This window comes from Orycteropus afer, unplaced genomic scaffold, assembly GCF_000298275.1.
Source record: "Orycteropus afer afer isolate SDZICR_OR568_19922 unplaced genomic scaffold, OryAfe1.0 scaffold00008, whole genome shotgun sequence".
Classification (NCBI taxonomy): Eukaryota; Metazoa; Chordata; class Mammalia; order Tubulidentata; family Orycteropodidae; genus Orycteropus; species Orycteropus afer.
Window position 1 is genome coordinate 3,193,760 of NW_006921595.1, and position 17,746 is coordinate 3,211,505.

At 34.8% G+C, this 17,746-nt stretch overlaps 1 protein-coding gene across 1 annotated transcript in view; it reads right to left on the reverse strand.

The window, feature by feature from the left end:
- Positions 1–639: 639 nt before the first annotated feature.
- The window catches only part of ZNRF2 (zinc and ring finger 2), a 138,086-nt gene continuing 120,979 nt past the window's right edge, over positions 640–17,746 (reverse strand). Inside the window, exons 3-4 of the mRNA XM_007945486.2 lie at positions 8,311–8,416; positions 640–697 (exon numbers count right to left, since the gene is read on the reverse strand). Coding sequence (XP_007943677.1) covers positions 640–697; positions 8,311–8,416 — 164 coding nt within the window. The remainder of the gene's footprint in view (positions 698–8,310; positions 8,417–17,746) is intronic.

Genomic DNA, 17,746 nt, shown 5'->3' on the forward strand with positions numbered 1-17,746 from the left:
ATGCAACTTTTAGAAGAAACTGCTCCTATCTAATAATAGCAAAATAGTGCCATGAACTAGTTACACGACCTTGACAAGTCAAGTTCCTTAACCTCACTCTGACTTAAATTCCTCACATGCATAATGGAACAGTAAGAGTACTGAGTTCAAAGGGTGGGTATAACAAATGAGTTAATAGATGTAAAATGCTTATAATAATGCCTGGCACATAATAATGCTATATAACTGTTAACAAATTAATTCCATTTGCTAACTATGACCTTGAACTCTCTCTGTAACCTGCTTCTTAAAGTCACAGAACTCAACTATTCTGACCCTCAGGTTGCTCACTGGTAAAATGGGGCCATAATATTTTACTGAATTTTTAAAGTGTTGAGTTAAAATTAAAAAGGTCAGTGTGTTTAAAAGTATCTAGAGTATAGAAATTACCCAATATACGACTCTGTTCAGGAATCAAGAAAATAGTTATTTATTTATTTTTTAATATGAATTTTTATATAGTAGTTTAACACACGATGTCTGGAACATACAGACAAAATCCTCAACGAATAAATGAATAAATAAAAATGATAATCGAGAACTTGTCATTCAGCGTACACTTTAAAAGGAAGAATTACCTATAAAACAGGAATCTGATGCTTAATCTGAAGGGTGCTCAGGGCAAGATCTATTTACTTCAAACCATTCATCTATGCAGCTAGACAGCAACAAAATCAGAAAAATTGAAAGAGTTAGGTTTAATTATTTATATCATGACAATCATAAAAATGCTTCATTCTTGACTTCAGTATATCTTTACAGAAAAGGAAACTCCAACATTTTATTACCATATTTGACATAAATAAGTGAAAGATAAGGTATGTTATTATATTTTGATTATTCTAAGCAGTTAAGGAAAGAATCTTTGTAAAATTATGCTATAAAAATACTTTTAACGGAACCATTACCATAGTATCTAAAGAAATATCACTTTACCAATATTTAAAATAGACAAATCTAAGCCAATACTTCTCTCTTCAAAACAGCTATGGATTTATGGAAATATCTACCAGTTCATGCCATCAACTGACATAGTTAAAAGCAGTTTTAAAATGTAACTCTTGATAATGATATACCACATTTTTCAAAGACCTCATGTGTATAACTGATTTTTCAACATTTATTTTAATTCTGTCCCACCTTGCAATATATATGTCATCATCCATTTGAATTTATAAAGCACTTCACAGTCTTATTTTATTATAAGCTATATAGTAGGGCATGTGTAATTATCCTCTCTAGATGTGTGCTATCCAATATAGTAGCCATGACTCTGCTACATTAGCCACATTGCAAGTGCTCACTAGCCATATGGCTAGTGACTACTCTAATGGACAGCACAGACAGAGAACATTTCCATCACTGCAAGAAGTTCTATTCCACAGTGCTCTGACAGACGATAAAATCAAGGCCTTAAAGGTTAAGTAACTTGCCCTACAGCCAGTAAATTACCCAAGCAGAATTCAACCGTTCAACATTTTCACTGATGACATATATAAAATTTGCATATGCCACAGAGCTAGAAGGCATGGCAAATATGCTCAAGGGCAAAATTAATATTTATCTGACAGATTGGTTTGGTAGATGAAAATGACAGATGAAATTAAAAAGCAAAATATCTCATTCACTTGATATTCTTTCAAACAGCTAAGCCAATTTCTGTTGTTATCTAGATCTTTACTCTCTAAGTAAACATCCTTTTGTTTGGCTTATAACATTATTTTCAGCATGCTCTCCATCCCACTCACCTGGCGGCTCTAAAGGTGCCTGGTCTACCAGAGTATCTTTTAAAATGAAGCACTGAGGACTAACCAATATACTCCAGATGTGCTAACAATTTACAGTACATCTAAATAGTACTTATGTGATCTAAGATGGGTACTCTTTTATTTTACAACCACGTAATTCTGGCTCATCAGGAGAAAATAATCATTTAAAACTCCAGGACCTTTTCACACAAACTGCTCTCAACTCATGTAAACTATTTTCTTTGGTATTTAAATTTTTATTGTCATCCCTTCTCCCAACCCTAGCAGGAAATCAGTATTCTGAATTTGGTGCTTTTCATTCTTATATCTTTCCTTACTCTACAACCATAAACCAAAACCAAACTCACTGCCATGGAGTCTGTTCTGACTCATAGCAACCTGTCCTTGGGTTTCTGAGGAGGTATCTCTATGGAAGCAGATTGCCCAATCTTCCTTCCAAGGAGCGGCTTGTGGGTGTGAACTGCCAGCCTCCTGGTTAGCAGTCAAATAAGTGTGTGTTCTAAAATGACACACAGTACTGTTTCCATGCTTTACAATGTTATAGAAATGCTACCACAGAGTATACTTTTGTAACTTGCTTTTTTCACTCAATTTGTATTGGGGAAAAAAGACAAACTCACTGCCATTGAGTTGATTCTGACTCATAGTGACCCCCATTGGATTCCTGAGGCAGTAAATCTTTACAGAAGTAGATTGCCCCATCTTCCTTCCCTAGAGTGGCTGGTGGGTTTGAACTGCCATCCTTCTGGTTGTAAGTCAAATGCCTTAGGCATTGCCCCACCAGAGTTCATTGTGTATAATATTCCATTATATAAATATACTACAATTTATCCATTTTGTTATTGATAGACATTTTCAATGATGCTATGAACATTAACGTCTCTTAGAGCAGTGATGAAAAGTGTAGTCCACAGACACAGTGCTGGTCCATGATGGTTTATGATCTATCTTTAAAGTGATAAGCAGTTTATACCAGATTATAAATAAACTTCATCACTAAACACACTGCTTGGCTTGATTTTTGGTTTTCATAGCAAGACTTTCTCAATGAAGGAAGAAGCACTGTGTTGATTTAAATTCTGGTGCAAGTTCCTTTCCTCCTCCTGGATTTTCACTTTTGAAGACTAGCATTGTCCTAGAGGATAAGATCAAGAATTTCTAAGGGGCATATACTCAGGAATGGAATTACTAGGCAGTAGGATATGTACCACGTGTCCCTAGCTGGCACAAACAGTTAAGTTCTTGACTATTTGCCAAAAGACTGGTAGTTCAACCCACCTAGTGGTGTCATGGAAGACAGGCCTGGTGATGTACTTCAGAAAGGTCACAGCCTTGAAAATCCTATAGAGCAGTTCTACTCTGCACACATGGGATCACGACAAGTCAAAATCAATTTGACAGCAATGAACAACAATAACAGGATATTTATCACACACAGCTATTACAGAGTTATCCACCAAGTGTACCAAATTTTTATTTCTACTTGGAGCATCTCAATATTTCTGTTGCTTCACATCTTCACTAACACTTAGTAGAGGTGCCAGACTTTTAAACATTTTTCCTAATCTGATAGCTTTAGTTTTCATTTCCCTAATTACTAGGTGAGACTGAGTAACTCTTCCTATGTTTATTGGTATTTGGGGTTCCTTTTTTTCTGAATCAGCTATTAACGGTTCTTGCCAAACTTTCATTTTAATTTGCTTTTTCCTTAAAGATAAAGATTTGTAGAAAGTTATTACCTAGGTATTTCAGCTATAATATAACAAACCCTTCTGACAAACCTTGTGTTCTACAAAACTATATACTAAAAGTATGTGGTACATTCCTAATAAATTTTATCATAAATGCAGGATGTTAAAAAAGAACAAAAAAGAAAAAGGTGAAGTTAGTGTGACAGAAAGAAGATGAAGGAGTAAGGCTTCTGGATTATGGAGACAAAAGCTAATGCACAACATTTGAGACATATTAAATAAGTGCTTCTAAAACAAAGCCCATGACTCATTAGGTGCAGTCAATGACTTACACAGCCCTTCTAACCATACTCTTTGTACCTCCCATGAAATGACTGGGTGGTACTACACAAATGTGAAGTGCTTGTGGCCCACAAAGGGGATTAGATAGCTTGCTAATTATGTAAACAAGGTGCATGGCACCCCTGTGGGGATGAGACCATGCAAATAAGGTGTATGGAACCCTAATGTTAGGATTGGTCAGTTTTGCCATCCTGCTAGTTTTTAAATAAGCCATCCCCAGAGGCAGAAAGGAGAATCTCACTACCATGAAGAAAAGAGCCAGGAGGACAGTGGTCCTTTGGACACGAGATCTCTGCACTGAACCTCCTTGATCCAGGAGATACAAAATTATGACACTGGAGACAACAATAGACGACAAGAAGCAGTGGCAGAGAAAGGGCAGCAGCAGAGGCAGCAGAACCAAGAGACAGGCATGTATGTGACAGAGTGGTGGGCTTCCCAGCCCACAGTGCAAGAAAGTTAAGTGCTGTATCTCTGGGAATTTATCAGCAAAGCTAAAAGATTTTTGTAACATTTGCCTGAGGACTGGGTGTGTGTAGGGGGATACGGGCAGACCTCAGCAGAAACCTCTGAGGGCCCCAGAAAGAGGAGTGCCTATGCCACTGCTTGAGGAGAAGCTGTCCTGATCAAAGAACTGTATCCTGACTCGTTCCTGATCCTGAAATGGAACCTGGTAACTTCCCTAATAAAACCCATAATTTTGAGTATTGTCTATGAGTTCTGTGTGGCCATTGCGATAAATTACCAAACTCAATAGAGAAGTAGAGTGCCGTGGGAGAGATGGCTGGTGTCAGAATTGGTAAAAAAAGGTTGTGGGTAGAGCTAAGTCTGGCCTCTGCCTCATAACAATCAGCCTTGGGCTTCTGATCTTGATCCTACTTCCCCCTTGTGAAGTTAGAGGAAGTCATATACCACCCTATGCTTTTACACCCTAATTGAACTAAGAGTAAGAAGATGAAGTGAATGGGTATTCTCACAGTACTGAATTCCTCCAGGCTTGCTATATTAGTATATTTGCTTTCATATGCTGTTTTATTTATTTATTGATTGATTGATGGAGTAAGACATTAATGGGAGCTCTGGTAGCATTGAGCCTAAGGAACTTGACTGCTAACCAGAAGGCTGGTGGTTCAAACCCATCAGCCACTCCTAGGAAGGAAGATTGGGCAATCTACTTCCGTAGTGATAACGCCTTGGAAACCCAAGAAGGGGTCACTATGAGTGACTGACTATGAGACTGACTTGACGGCACATAACAACAACAAAAAAAATATTAATGTACTGGGAAACACTGTGTATGAACCTGGAAGATCAAAGCATTACAAGGTCAACATCTTCCCATTTACCAACTGCAATGAGCTAATTTGCATTAAAGAAAGTCACTTAAGGAGAAGGGACTATTTCAGATACCAAATCTTAGTTTTGTGTTAAAAATCACTCCCAGTCATTTATAAGAAAATGATGGGGAACTTTCCCTCTTTTTCTAGCCTTTAACTTTTTCAGGGCTGTGAGCAAAAAAGTTTAAAATTTTAAAACAGCCAAATTGATCAAGCTTTCTTTTAAGATTAGCTTTAAAAGGGGGCCATCTTACAAACCAAAAATTGTTCCCTATCTAAAAGGAGCTCTGGTAGCACAGTGTCTAAGGCATCTGACTGTTAACCAGAAGATTGGCAATTCAAACCCACTACTTCCATAGTGATACTACCTCGGCAACCCAAGGAGGGGTCGCTATGAGTTGGGGCTGACTCGACAGCACATAACAACAACATGTAACTTTCTCAATTTCTTCCTGTGGAAGGAAGATGGAACAACCTACTTCCATGAAGGTTTATCGTCTCGAAACCCAATGAGGGTCACTATGAGTTGGAATCGACTCAATGGCAATGAGTTTGGTGTTTGTGAGAGGTCAAAAACACTCATCTATATTCTTTCCCCAACAATTTAGATTTTGCTTTTCACAGGGAAGTATTTAGTCAACTTGGAACTGACTTTTATTTCAAATGTGAGATAAGGATTCAACTTTTTTCCCCCCCTCCCATATCAATAACTAACTGTCCCCAGCACCATTTAGTGACTAGCTCTCCTTTCCCTACTACACCTCCAGGAAAAATCAAATGATGTCCTCATTTTTTTTTTGCCCATTCATTTAACAAATACTGAATAGCATCTACTGAGCACTTTGCATAATTCAACTCTTTTAAATCCTTGCAACAATTCTGGTACCATTATTCCTATTTTACAGATTGAGGGAGAGAGTAAAACTAAGCAAGTTGACCAAGGTCCTCAGTAAATTAGTGGAGAACCTAGGATTCAAATCTTGGAGTCTTGGCTCCAGAGTCCATGCTCTTAAGACCCATGATATGTGCGTTCTCTACACATGCATGACTGTTTATGGATGATATTCCGTCCACACTGTCTTAATTAATATTAATTTTAACAACTTATCTAGTATTTATTCTTGACTTCTGCTTTAAAATCATTAACACATAATTATAAAATTTTATTGAATGCTTTCTCACATTTATTTCCCCTTTGTCAGGTGGTGAATTACATATATAAATTTTCTAATCTTACAGTATATCTTAGCATTTGTAGCATAAATCCAATTTGCTTGTGAGGCATTATTTTAGATATACCTTACTGGATCTAGGGTGCTAATATTTTTGGATATTTGCATGTATGTTCACAATTGAGAATGACTTCTAATTTCATTTCTTATACTAATTCCTTGTTTAATTGTAATATGAAGTCTATACTATTCTTATAAAATTAGTGGGGAACTTTCCTTCTTTTTCTATTCTTCGGGAGAATTTAAGATTGCTATTATGATGTTCTCTGGGTGTCTGGTAGAGGTTGGTGCCAAACTATCCCTGTAGGTCTATGGGGTTTTTTTGTTTGTTAAAGCTATATATACGTTTCTTCCTAAGGATCATTCTAGGTATATCTCAAAAAGTTTTGATAGGTAGATATTTTCATTATTATTCAGTTCTCTGTATTTTCAAATTTCCATATGGTTTCCTCTTTGATTCATGAGTTATTTAGAAGTTTATATGAGGATTATTTATCTTTTTATTATTGACATCTAACAGTGGTCAGAAGGAGCTCTGGTGGCGCAGTGCCTAAGACATTTGATTGCTAATCAGAAGGTTGATAGCTCAAACCCACTAGCTGCTCCGTGGAAGGAAGATGAGGCAATCTACTTCCGTAAAGATTTCCTAATGGAGGTTGCTATGAGTCAGAATCAACTAGCTGGCAGTGGGTTTTTTTTTTTTTTTTTTTTTTGTAACAACAGTAAGAGAACATGTTCTGTGTGGTCCAATTCTTTGTAGTTTGCTAAGATCTGCTTTATGGTCTATTATGTGATCACTTTTTATATGACTTCATGTATGCTTGAAAAGACAAAGATCAAACTTTTAAATTATATTGTTCAATTTTTCTAAGTCTTGATTGATTTTGTTTGTGTCCATCTGCTAACTCAATGAGAGGTGTGTTGAAATTTTTCATTATGCTGATGGATTTGTCTATTTTTCTGATTGTTCCAGAAATATTTTAAGACTATGTTATTAGGTACACAGAAAAACAGAATTATAAAATTTTATCTTCCTTTTAATTTATATATATATATATATATATATATATATATATTTTATCATTTTATAGTGATACTCTTTGTCCCTAAAAATGGTTTTTGCTATAATGTTTGTTTTGTTCAATATTAATTTAGCTTTGTTAGTTTTCTCTTAGTATTTGCTAGATATAGTTTATTATCCTTTTACTTTCATATTTTTCTGTGTCATTATGTTTAAATGTGTTGTTTAACAACAGTGTATTTCAATGTGTTAGTCTATTTTTCAATGGGTACGTTCCATTCAGATTTATTATATTTACTGAATATATGAATTTATTTTTGCCTCCTTATTTTGTGTCATTTACTCTGCTTTCTCTGTGCTGCTCCTCCTGCCTTTAAATAAAAACCAATTTTATTCCTTTTTACAGTTATAATTTTTCTATTCTTTTAGTGGCATCCTTAAATAGTATTTTATTAGAAAATTTTCTTGTGTTAAAGAATATTGTTTGATAAATCAGATGGGTTAAGAGTCACATAGACTTGGCTGAAATCTTAGCTCTGCCAAGATTTCATTGGAAATTGAGTTGTTGGAAATTGGAAATTGACATTGGAAAGAGAGTCCCTCAATTGTAAAATTCGGTTGTTATAAGGCTTACATGAGATAATCTACGTAAGACACTATGGACAATGCTGGAGTCATAATAAATACTTAACAAATGGCAGTTTTTGAATACAAACAGATGTGGGTTCAACTTTTAGTTCTAACAGGGGGGGCAAGTTTGGGGAGGGGGTAGTTTCAGTGAAGATGACAACTTTACAGCCTACAAATTCCCAATGTCTGAAACTGTGAGAACAATCTTTTACTCTAATATCAACTTGGTTAACATCAAAATAAACTTACCCTTTATGATATATGCATAGACAAGGCAGTCGTGCTATAGTATCTCCCTGCTGCAGTTCTTCAAGGCATATTGCACATTCCCCAGCATCTTTACTCAGTACATCCTCTGAGGAAAGAGAATATAAATTCAGGACAATAATCTGTCAGAGTGAAAAAAGATTCATGTGAATGCTAATTTATAAAAGATAGCAATTCCATCTTATTTGGCATATTTCCTCAAAAATACATATAACTCAGAACACATTATTTTAAATACTACACAAAAATCAATGAATAATGTTTACTTATAGGCAGTATCTCTCATTTCTACTTATACTCTATTAGACATTGCAATAAGCAAGAACACAGAATCTCCCAACTTCCATATGATTTTGCTCTAAAACTTTATATAAAAGATTATTTAGAGTGTCATGTGGCTGCAAAGAGTGGAAATAAAATACTATATTTAAAATTCTAAAAAAAAATAAATAAAACTAGATAAATTTTAAAAATCATCCCAAATAGGGGACTTTAAAAATGGCTTAACTCAAGAAAATGTATAGACACACCAAATCTTTTGTGCAGATTTTGAAAGACTCTTTTGGAAAATTGAGTTTCAGACACTGGATACAAAAATTCTTCACAATCCTTTACCACGGTGTGGTAGTTAAGGTCATAACCTTAACTTGTCAGCTTGGCTGGGCCTGGTTTTGAGTGGCTGGGTGGCTAGCTGTAGTTATTCCCCAGGACAAGATGCAATAAACACCATGGTGGAATCTGCCGTGAGCAGCTGAGTAGCTGCTTTAGGGATGTGGTCTCCTTTCAGTACATAAGGAGATGCTTTCGGAATGGTCTGCAGCTTTTTGGCATGCTTAGACCCTGCACGTAGCCAAGACGTCATTCAGCAGCCTGCCATACTCTGCCAATCTTGGGACCTTCTCTGGACTTGAATTAGTGGCCTGCTGTGTTGTTTGATAATCTTGGGACTGTTCTCTTTACTTGTCAACCCTGGGTTTGCTAGCCTCAGCAGCCAGCAGCTGCCTGAATTAAGAAAAGACTCTAGCTCCAGTGGGCCGGGAGCAAGAGGCAGAGCTGAAGGCCAAGGTCGAGGGGCTTTCAATCAGCCTCTAGAGCTGGCACTTTGAACTTGGACTTCTAGCCTCCTAAACTGTAAGAGAATAAAGTCCTGTTTGTTAAAGCTACCCATCTGTGGTTATTTCTGTTCAAGCAGCACAAGAGAACAAAACACATGGTAATACCAAGCCTATTACAGACAGCAGTAAGAATGGCTTCCAGAAGTCCATGCAGGGTATTCAAAAACTCTGTGGAGTACTTATAATACTCCTGGGGTAAATTCCTTTAAAAGCAAACGTTTCTTTTGAAAAAGAAATTAAATCAATTCAAGTTTTATACTGAAATTTTCCTTTAAATTATATTTTATTAATGTTAAGTTTTAATTTTTAAAAAGATATTGCTTAAAGTGGAGTTAATAAATAAATGAAAGCACTATGTTAGGCAAATATGCTTTGTGACTCTTTTTAAATGTGGATTAACATGCCATTACTGAAGAGTATAGATAAATTGCTCAAGTATACATTCTCAGCTTAGAGAAGGGAAAGCTAAAGCAGGAATATGAAATATTAATCTATTTTACAAATAAACTATTGCTTCTGGAAATAAGAATACAGTAAGTTAAAAGACCACACCAATTTCTATCTAAATGCTGAAAGACAGAGAAAGGTATGGAAGTTTTTAAATATATGTTTAAGTATATATTTTAAGTACCTGTAGGACATTCCTTTACCTTTTTAAAAAGCAAAAAATTCAATTATGCACATATTTGTAAAAATTCTGGGTAATGTATTCTGTATGAAGCAGTTTCCATTTCAGTTACACATTTTAAGACAGTACATTCAAAGGAACACAGACCCACCAGACAGTCTTTGGTTTGTAGAAAGTAAGGTACCAGCAGATGATTTATCTACAGGGATAGAGGGGTCCAAGGCAACTCCTGAAGAATAGGAGAGGCCTTAGTAAGAGGGCTTTATGCTTGTGGAATCTAAGAGTTTGGCAGGATTGGTTTTAGCTACTTATTGGGTAGCACAAAGGCTAATTTATCACAAATAGATTAAAGCAGAAAAAGATTTCTGGACATGCAAAGATGATGGGTAAATAGAAAATGCTGTGTATCCTCACCCAGAGTTTCCTTCCCCCTATTTTTCTTCTCTTGACTCTGGAGGCTACACCCACTACCTCCTGTCTCCTTCTCCAGGTTTCTTTCACTGTTCTGGATGGCATTCAATGGAATACTCACAGACAGGAAACCCGTTTAATATAAAGAACTTATACTAGGATGACAGCAGTGAGAACAAAAAGTAAAGGATCTGAAGACTCAAAGGTCTTACTTAGAATGGCCTGTAATTTCAAATAATATGGTATATTTCTACCACTTAGGTTTTTTCACCATAAAGATATGCCATATCATAAAAAAGAATATATGCATAATTTCCACTAACAATGAAAAGTTAATCACCATTTTTTATCAAATGTATCAGTGATTATTATAAGATGCACCATTAGTTTCATACACTACCACGTTGGTTTTTTTGTTTAAAAAAAGAAAAGCTTCTATTAAGCCATGACACAACACTGATTTTAAGACACATCGCATTTTCAGAGCTGTTGAAACATAAAAAAAGTATATCTCAGAATTGATAGAATATTAGTGTATCTTCCACCTTTTGGAATACATTAAAAATGCATCTAGATTTAAGTCTATACGAACCATCAAGTGTCATTTATCATAAATTAAGAAAATAAGATAAACCAGCTTTTAAAAAATAAAGAAAAGGAACTGCCACACTTGTAACATGTAAGCCAATATACCAGATTTCTCAACACCAAATGGAAATAAGTAGAAATCTACTAAGTGCAGGATTCTGGATGTACTACTAACAGAAAAATAACTGTCTTACAATACTTTTGTGTTGACCTGTGATTGTATTGTTGTTATGTGCTGTCAAGTCGGTCCCAACTCATAGTGACCCCACCTTGGGTTTCCGAGGCAGTATCACTACAGGAGTAGACTGCCCAACCTTCCTTCTGAGGAGTGGCTGGTGGGTTTGAACCACCAGCCTTCTGGTTATCAGTCAAGTGCCTTAGGCACTATGGAGCTGTGATTACCAGGTTTTAAAAAATCTTCGAGAAGAATTTCAATATTTAATTAAAATATTTTTACCCTGATTTAACTATAAGAAAATTTATAGTGTAAGAAGTCAAATCCAATATGCACATTACCAAACACCCAAGCCCACTGCCACAGTTAATGTAATAATATATCCTTTAATATTATTTTAGAATATTATGTTATTTAAAAATAGACCAGGGACAAGGACTTTTCCCTTAAATGCCTTGCAGGTAAACTTAAAAAAAAAAAAAAAAAAAAAGTTTTTTTAGTTTAAATTAGAATGCCATATTACTGAAGTTCGTCAATTTAACCAAAAACTGACTAAACCCTCCTAATAAAAAATAATCAAAACTGTATTTTCTGAATTAAGAAACCAAAAACCAATCCAAACTTACTGCCACTGAGTCAGGTTTGACTCACAGCGACCCCCTCCTTGGGTTTTCGAGGCAGTATCAGTACAGAAGTAGATTGCCCAACATTCCTTCTGAGGAGTGGCTGGTGGGTTTGAACAGCCAACCTTCTGGTTAGCAATCAAATGCCTGAGGCACTACACTACCAGAGTTCCTGTATTAAGAAAGGTATGCCTTTATACAAGAACATTCGAAACACATTAGTTCCAACAAAGAAGCAGACAAACACCTCCGCTCAGAAAACTAAAAGCTAATTTTAACACAATTAAACTTGTAGCCACTGCTTCAACTGCATTTTGATAACTCTTTTGAAAGTTAGAAGACAGTTCGCTTACTGCGAAGACCTCAAGGTTCCTGCCTCAAATAGCAAATGCTTAATTTTCTCATTTTAATATCTTGCTCCAATAGAATCTGTCTTTGTATGTTTGAAAACATTTCTCGGTTTTAAAAATTTCACTGTGCAATTTGATTAATTTTTGCTTATCTGAGGGTGGATGGGTTAGGAAGTATATTCCCTTCTCCATTATATTGTTCTTTCATTCAAAGGGCATTTTGAGCTCTTGCCTTCAAAAAGGGAAGCAGATTTACCAACTACAAAAAAAGTTGTTAGTAACATGATACAATCAATCAGGGTTACATAGGGCCCAAAACACCATTTAATCCAGGACACAGAAACATCTTCAACACAGTTGGTGAAAGATTATTAAAAATATGTCACCAATCAGTTAAAAACATCTATGAAGACACCACCTACAAGCATCAAGGAGTCAGTATATTAGGACTGGAATACATCTGGAGCAAACTACTCACTAGCCAAAACTGTTATCAGAGTAGCAGGAGAGGAAACCCTTATAGATTTAGCTACCACAGTGGATTAGTTTATACTCCCCCTCCATTAAGCACCAGTCAAGAGAGACTCACTAGTACTGCAACCAGGGAACTATAGTTGCACTGCGTTTTCAAAAGTGGTGTTGATATACTTAAACATCTGGAACAGTAAAAGTTACATTAGTGTATTATTTATCAGTCAACCCCTTGTCATATTCATATTGTCTGCATTAATTTAGATGAACTCAGTAGACAGAAAAAGAAGAGCTAAAAGACTGGAAGAAAACAGTATTTTTTAACCAGAGGTAGGCATTAGAATCAGTTGGGGATTCATTCTGTCTGAGCACAGAAAAATTGACTACAAATAATTAGGCACCACTCCCTATAGATCCTGAAATGCACACCTACCTCAAACCTGACTGCTGTCAAGGAATGTTTCAATGGCATGTTAAAGTAGAAAGAACATTAAGATTTAAAATTGAAAAACTTAATATGAATTTCCACTTACATATTTGTGTAATATTAAAGATGTTAGCCAACCTTTGAGTTTCCTCTTTCTTTAACATTAGTGTAATGAAGGTACTCAAAAGACCATTAGAGAGATGACATTTTTTAAAATTATGTTTAAAAAACTTTTTAAAGCTTGTATTAATAATTAAAAATTATATAAATATTAATGTTTTTTATTATCAGGAAATACTTTATATATATATTAAAAAAAAAACCACTGCCATCAAATCTGTTCCAACTCATAAAGACCCCACTGGGTTTTCCAAGGTGGTAAATCTTTAGGGAAATAGATTGCCTCATCTTCCTCCTATGGAGAAGATAGTGGGTTTGAACTGCCAACTTTCTGATTAGCACTCAAATGCCTTAAGCACTATGCTACCAGAGTTCCTTATATAAAACATTAATGTTTTTATTATCATTTTTATCAGGAAGTACTTTATAGACCTCTTCAAAAGACAAATCCTTCCTGTTTCTTTTTCTCCCTATCCTAGTACTCCAGTTGTCTCAAACTTACACAAAGTAATCAAGTAACCCTACGAATACCATGAATGTAATTTCTAGAGACGTATAATTGCCAGGTTGCGAATGACTCCATGCAAATGACACCAGATAGTTAATTTTACCTATGTTTTAGCTTTATTCCATATTTTAAAAGTATTAAAAATGTTCACTTTGTTAGGTGCTTTTAGACATATCTCACTTAAATTTTACATTAAATTTGTGCATTAACTTGTTATCTCAATTTTGCAGATAAGAAAAGGAAGGCTCAAGGAAGTTAAGTAACTTACCCAACGTTACAAAGCTAAGACTGCGGGTCAGGATTTAGATTTATACTGCCTAAGCCCTTGGCCTTTTTATTATTTCATGAATTTTGGAAACCATTTCATTTTAAAGTAGCATAAATATTGATACAAATGAGATGTTTTAGGCAACTTCAAGTTTGAAATACTCAAAATGGATAAGGCTACATATTTAGAGGAAGTATTTTCAAGATTGGTCACATGTTTTATTTTCTGGAGTTACTAAAACATTATAAAAATTAGTATCAGGAAAGAGCTCACACAAAACTGCTTACAGTGTTTAGAACAGCCCTGTTCAATAGAACTTTTTCTGTAATGGTAGAAAGCATTTTCTTTGTGCTGCCCAAAAGGTAGCCATTAGGCATATACAACTATTGAAACTTGAAACGTGGCTGGTGCTAGATATCTAGCAGTTAATGAACTTATGTTTATAAATGATAAACTTCTGTAGTTGATATTTATTTATAGCCTCTCAAGCTCTTAAATTTGCATTGTTCAAAGAGATTAATTAAAACTCAAGCAGCCAGATATGCAAAATTAAAATACTTAGCAGGCCTAAGCACATATCCATATAATTACTGCAGATCAAGACAGCATGGGGGGCAGGGAGCAGACAGCCAAAATTGAATGAAAAGCAAAACAACAACAAAAGACTAAATTTATTAAGATGCAGGCAAGAAAACTCCATGCGAAAATTTCATAATCATCACAACTTTATTTTTAGGTCAAGCATCCAAACAGGTAATATGATCTTTTCAGCAAAAATAATGCCAGGCACTATTGTGGATCAGGCATTTTACCTGAAGACTTATTTTTTGTTCTTGAACCCTCAATGATAGCAGTAGAAAACAAAAGCAGCTGAAATGTGAAATAATCCCTAGAAAAATCAAGAATTAAAAAAATTCACAACATTAGTAAAAAGCAATTACACAAAGAATGAAAAGTTGAGGCTTGCAAGGTTTATTAATAAATAATTTCAGGTATTAAGTTATCTCTAATGGGTTTATAAAAGAAGTCAACATTAATATTCTAGATTATAGATCCATGAGCTGTACTATACATATCAGAAGAACAAGAAATTTTATTTAAGAGAAGCTGCTATTTTCACTGTAAGATAAATATATCAATAAAAGCATAGGAGCACCTTTTAATCTGTTTTAAGACTGAAAGCTCCTGGTCAATGCCAGCTTTTGTTCTTTTCAGAACATTATCATTCTGATTCAACTAGCAACTACTGACTTCCTCTGCCTAGATTCAACTGACTATTACTGTATCAGTACTTTCTTTAGTTTAAGTGTAACTCAGAATTACTTAGTAAATAATAATAGTAATAAACATTAGCATTGTTAACATCTGAATCATTGTAAACTTAATTTAAAATTAAGACTAATTCTTCAGAAGAAGACAGAACTTGTAACTCTTTTAGTGACTTTTTCTTCTAAATTTGTACTGTTAAGAATATTTTTGGAAACTGACAATGAAAATGTAATTAAAATAAAATGGAACCCAGACTATAAGCTCTTAAAGATAAAACACATAAAAGGAACACTAAAGCCCTACTTACAGACCTAGCTTTCTTGAGCCTTTTTGTTCCTGTCTTGCCTATAAAAGGCTAGTTCAGGACTAAGTATTTTATAAAATCAGATGCCTAAAAAATCAGATTAAGTATTTTATAAAATCAGATGCCAAGAAATCATACAAATCACTTAAGAAATTAACAGATTATCAAATTATTCCTCAACCTTCAAATTAGGGTAACTTTCTTTTTGCCTCTCCCTGTCACAAATCAATAAATCAAAACTCACCACCAATTACACTGATTTGCTAAACCTTAGACAAGTAATCTTCCTAGATCAATTGTACACATGAAGAAAAAAAATTTTTGGAACAGCTAAATACATACAAAACTCAATTATACTTTGAACTATAAACTTAAATTTCAGGTTCATTGGTTTTAAATCACTGCAAAGAGAAATGCACCAATCCTACCAGAAAACAAAAATGCAAATATCTCTATCTGATTTTCCAAGGTTAATTTACTAGATACTTTCATTTTATTATTATTAGAGTAATATATTAAACTATAATCCAGACTCTCGGTAAAAAAAAAAAAAAAATTACATGCATAATAAAATGTAGCATGTAACTTACTAACAGTCCTGAGTTCAAATTCCAACTTTAAATTATTTAGTGATACAGTGAGGATGACAATATCAACCTCATAGGGGACTGGCAAGAATGAAATAAACCCTGTATCTGTCAAATGTCTAGCCCAGTACTTGGTATGGAGCATGTGCACACTGAATATTAGCTACCTGATTACTGGCAAGAAAGAACTCTTCCTCTGAATTTGTTTTCTCCAGTATGCAGTGGTAATAATGATGAAACCTGCTTGATTTGTCTCCTCGGATAGTTGTGAAGATATAATGAGATAATGCAAATCAAAGGCAGTCTCAAGGAAAAAGAACAGGCCTGAACTTTGGGCAATTCACAAACTTCTTTAAGCCTCATTTCTTCAAATAAACTGCAAATCACAATTACATTTCACATGGTCTTTAATACTGACAATCAAAAATAAAAGAACTAACGAACGTGAAAATATCTAAAAGGTACTAAATGTTACCTGAACATGTACAAAATTTTGCTACATCATCACTGAACTAAACTGTGTGCTCAAACTATATTGCAACACACCACAATACATATATTGTTTTACATAACAACTTTTATCAGATTTATGAAGATTTCTGTGTATCATTTTGTTAAGGTGAAGCTGAAGAGGAGTATTATAATGTGTATGCCTACTAGTTTTGTTGAGGCTAAATTAAATATGTTATAATGCTCTTTTTTGCTTCCTCTTGAAGTTGTGAGATAATTAGCAGGCTGACTGATAAAATGTTGTCCAAGTATCACAAATTCAAATGCCTAAAGAGGATAGCCAGAAAATGTTCTGTAAGTAGCTCACCTTCTTAATTATTTTATAACAGAAAGAATCAAACAGGATAATAAAGGCCACCTGATATTTGGCCTTGGCTTGGGGGATTAACAGAGAACTGAGATTAACTGGTACATGCAGTCTTATCTAAAGGGGCAGTTGCTACCATAGGAGATGCTTTGTGGGGATGAAGGGCTAGTGTGGCCAAATATTACATATTTAGAACAGATGAAAATTTAATTTTTTAGGTAGATTTCTCATTTTTTGAAATAGTGACTCAAAAAAAGGGTTTTTTGATACTGTGTAAACCAAATAAAATATGTTCATGAGCCAGCTGCAGCCAATACTTTGCAAACTCTGTATTAAAGTAACAGGATAGACTCCATGAGGGCAGGGAAACTTGTATGTTTTACTTACCCTGGCACTAAGCATAGTGTTTTGCCCACAGTAAGTGCTGAATAAACATTTTTCTAAACAATAAATGAAATGACAGATTCTCTGAAGATGAGAGAAAATCCCATAAGTGAACAGCCAATGCACAGAAAAATGCCCTAAAGCCAGGGAGTTGTTGTTGCCAGTGGCTTGGGCACTTTTTGTAGTCTAGGTGACTCAAATGAGTACAGATATATATGTATGTGTATGTGTGTGTGTGCGCGTGTATGGGTGCACATATAAATGTTTAAGTGTATTGCCTTCTTTATCCAGGAAGTACACACATCAGCCATTCAACCAGAAAACACTGAATACATGCCAAGTTTGCCAACAAATGTTTGTTGTTTTTGTTGTT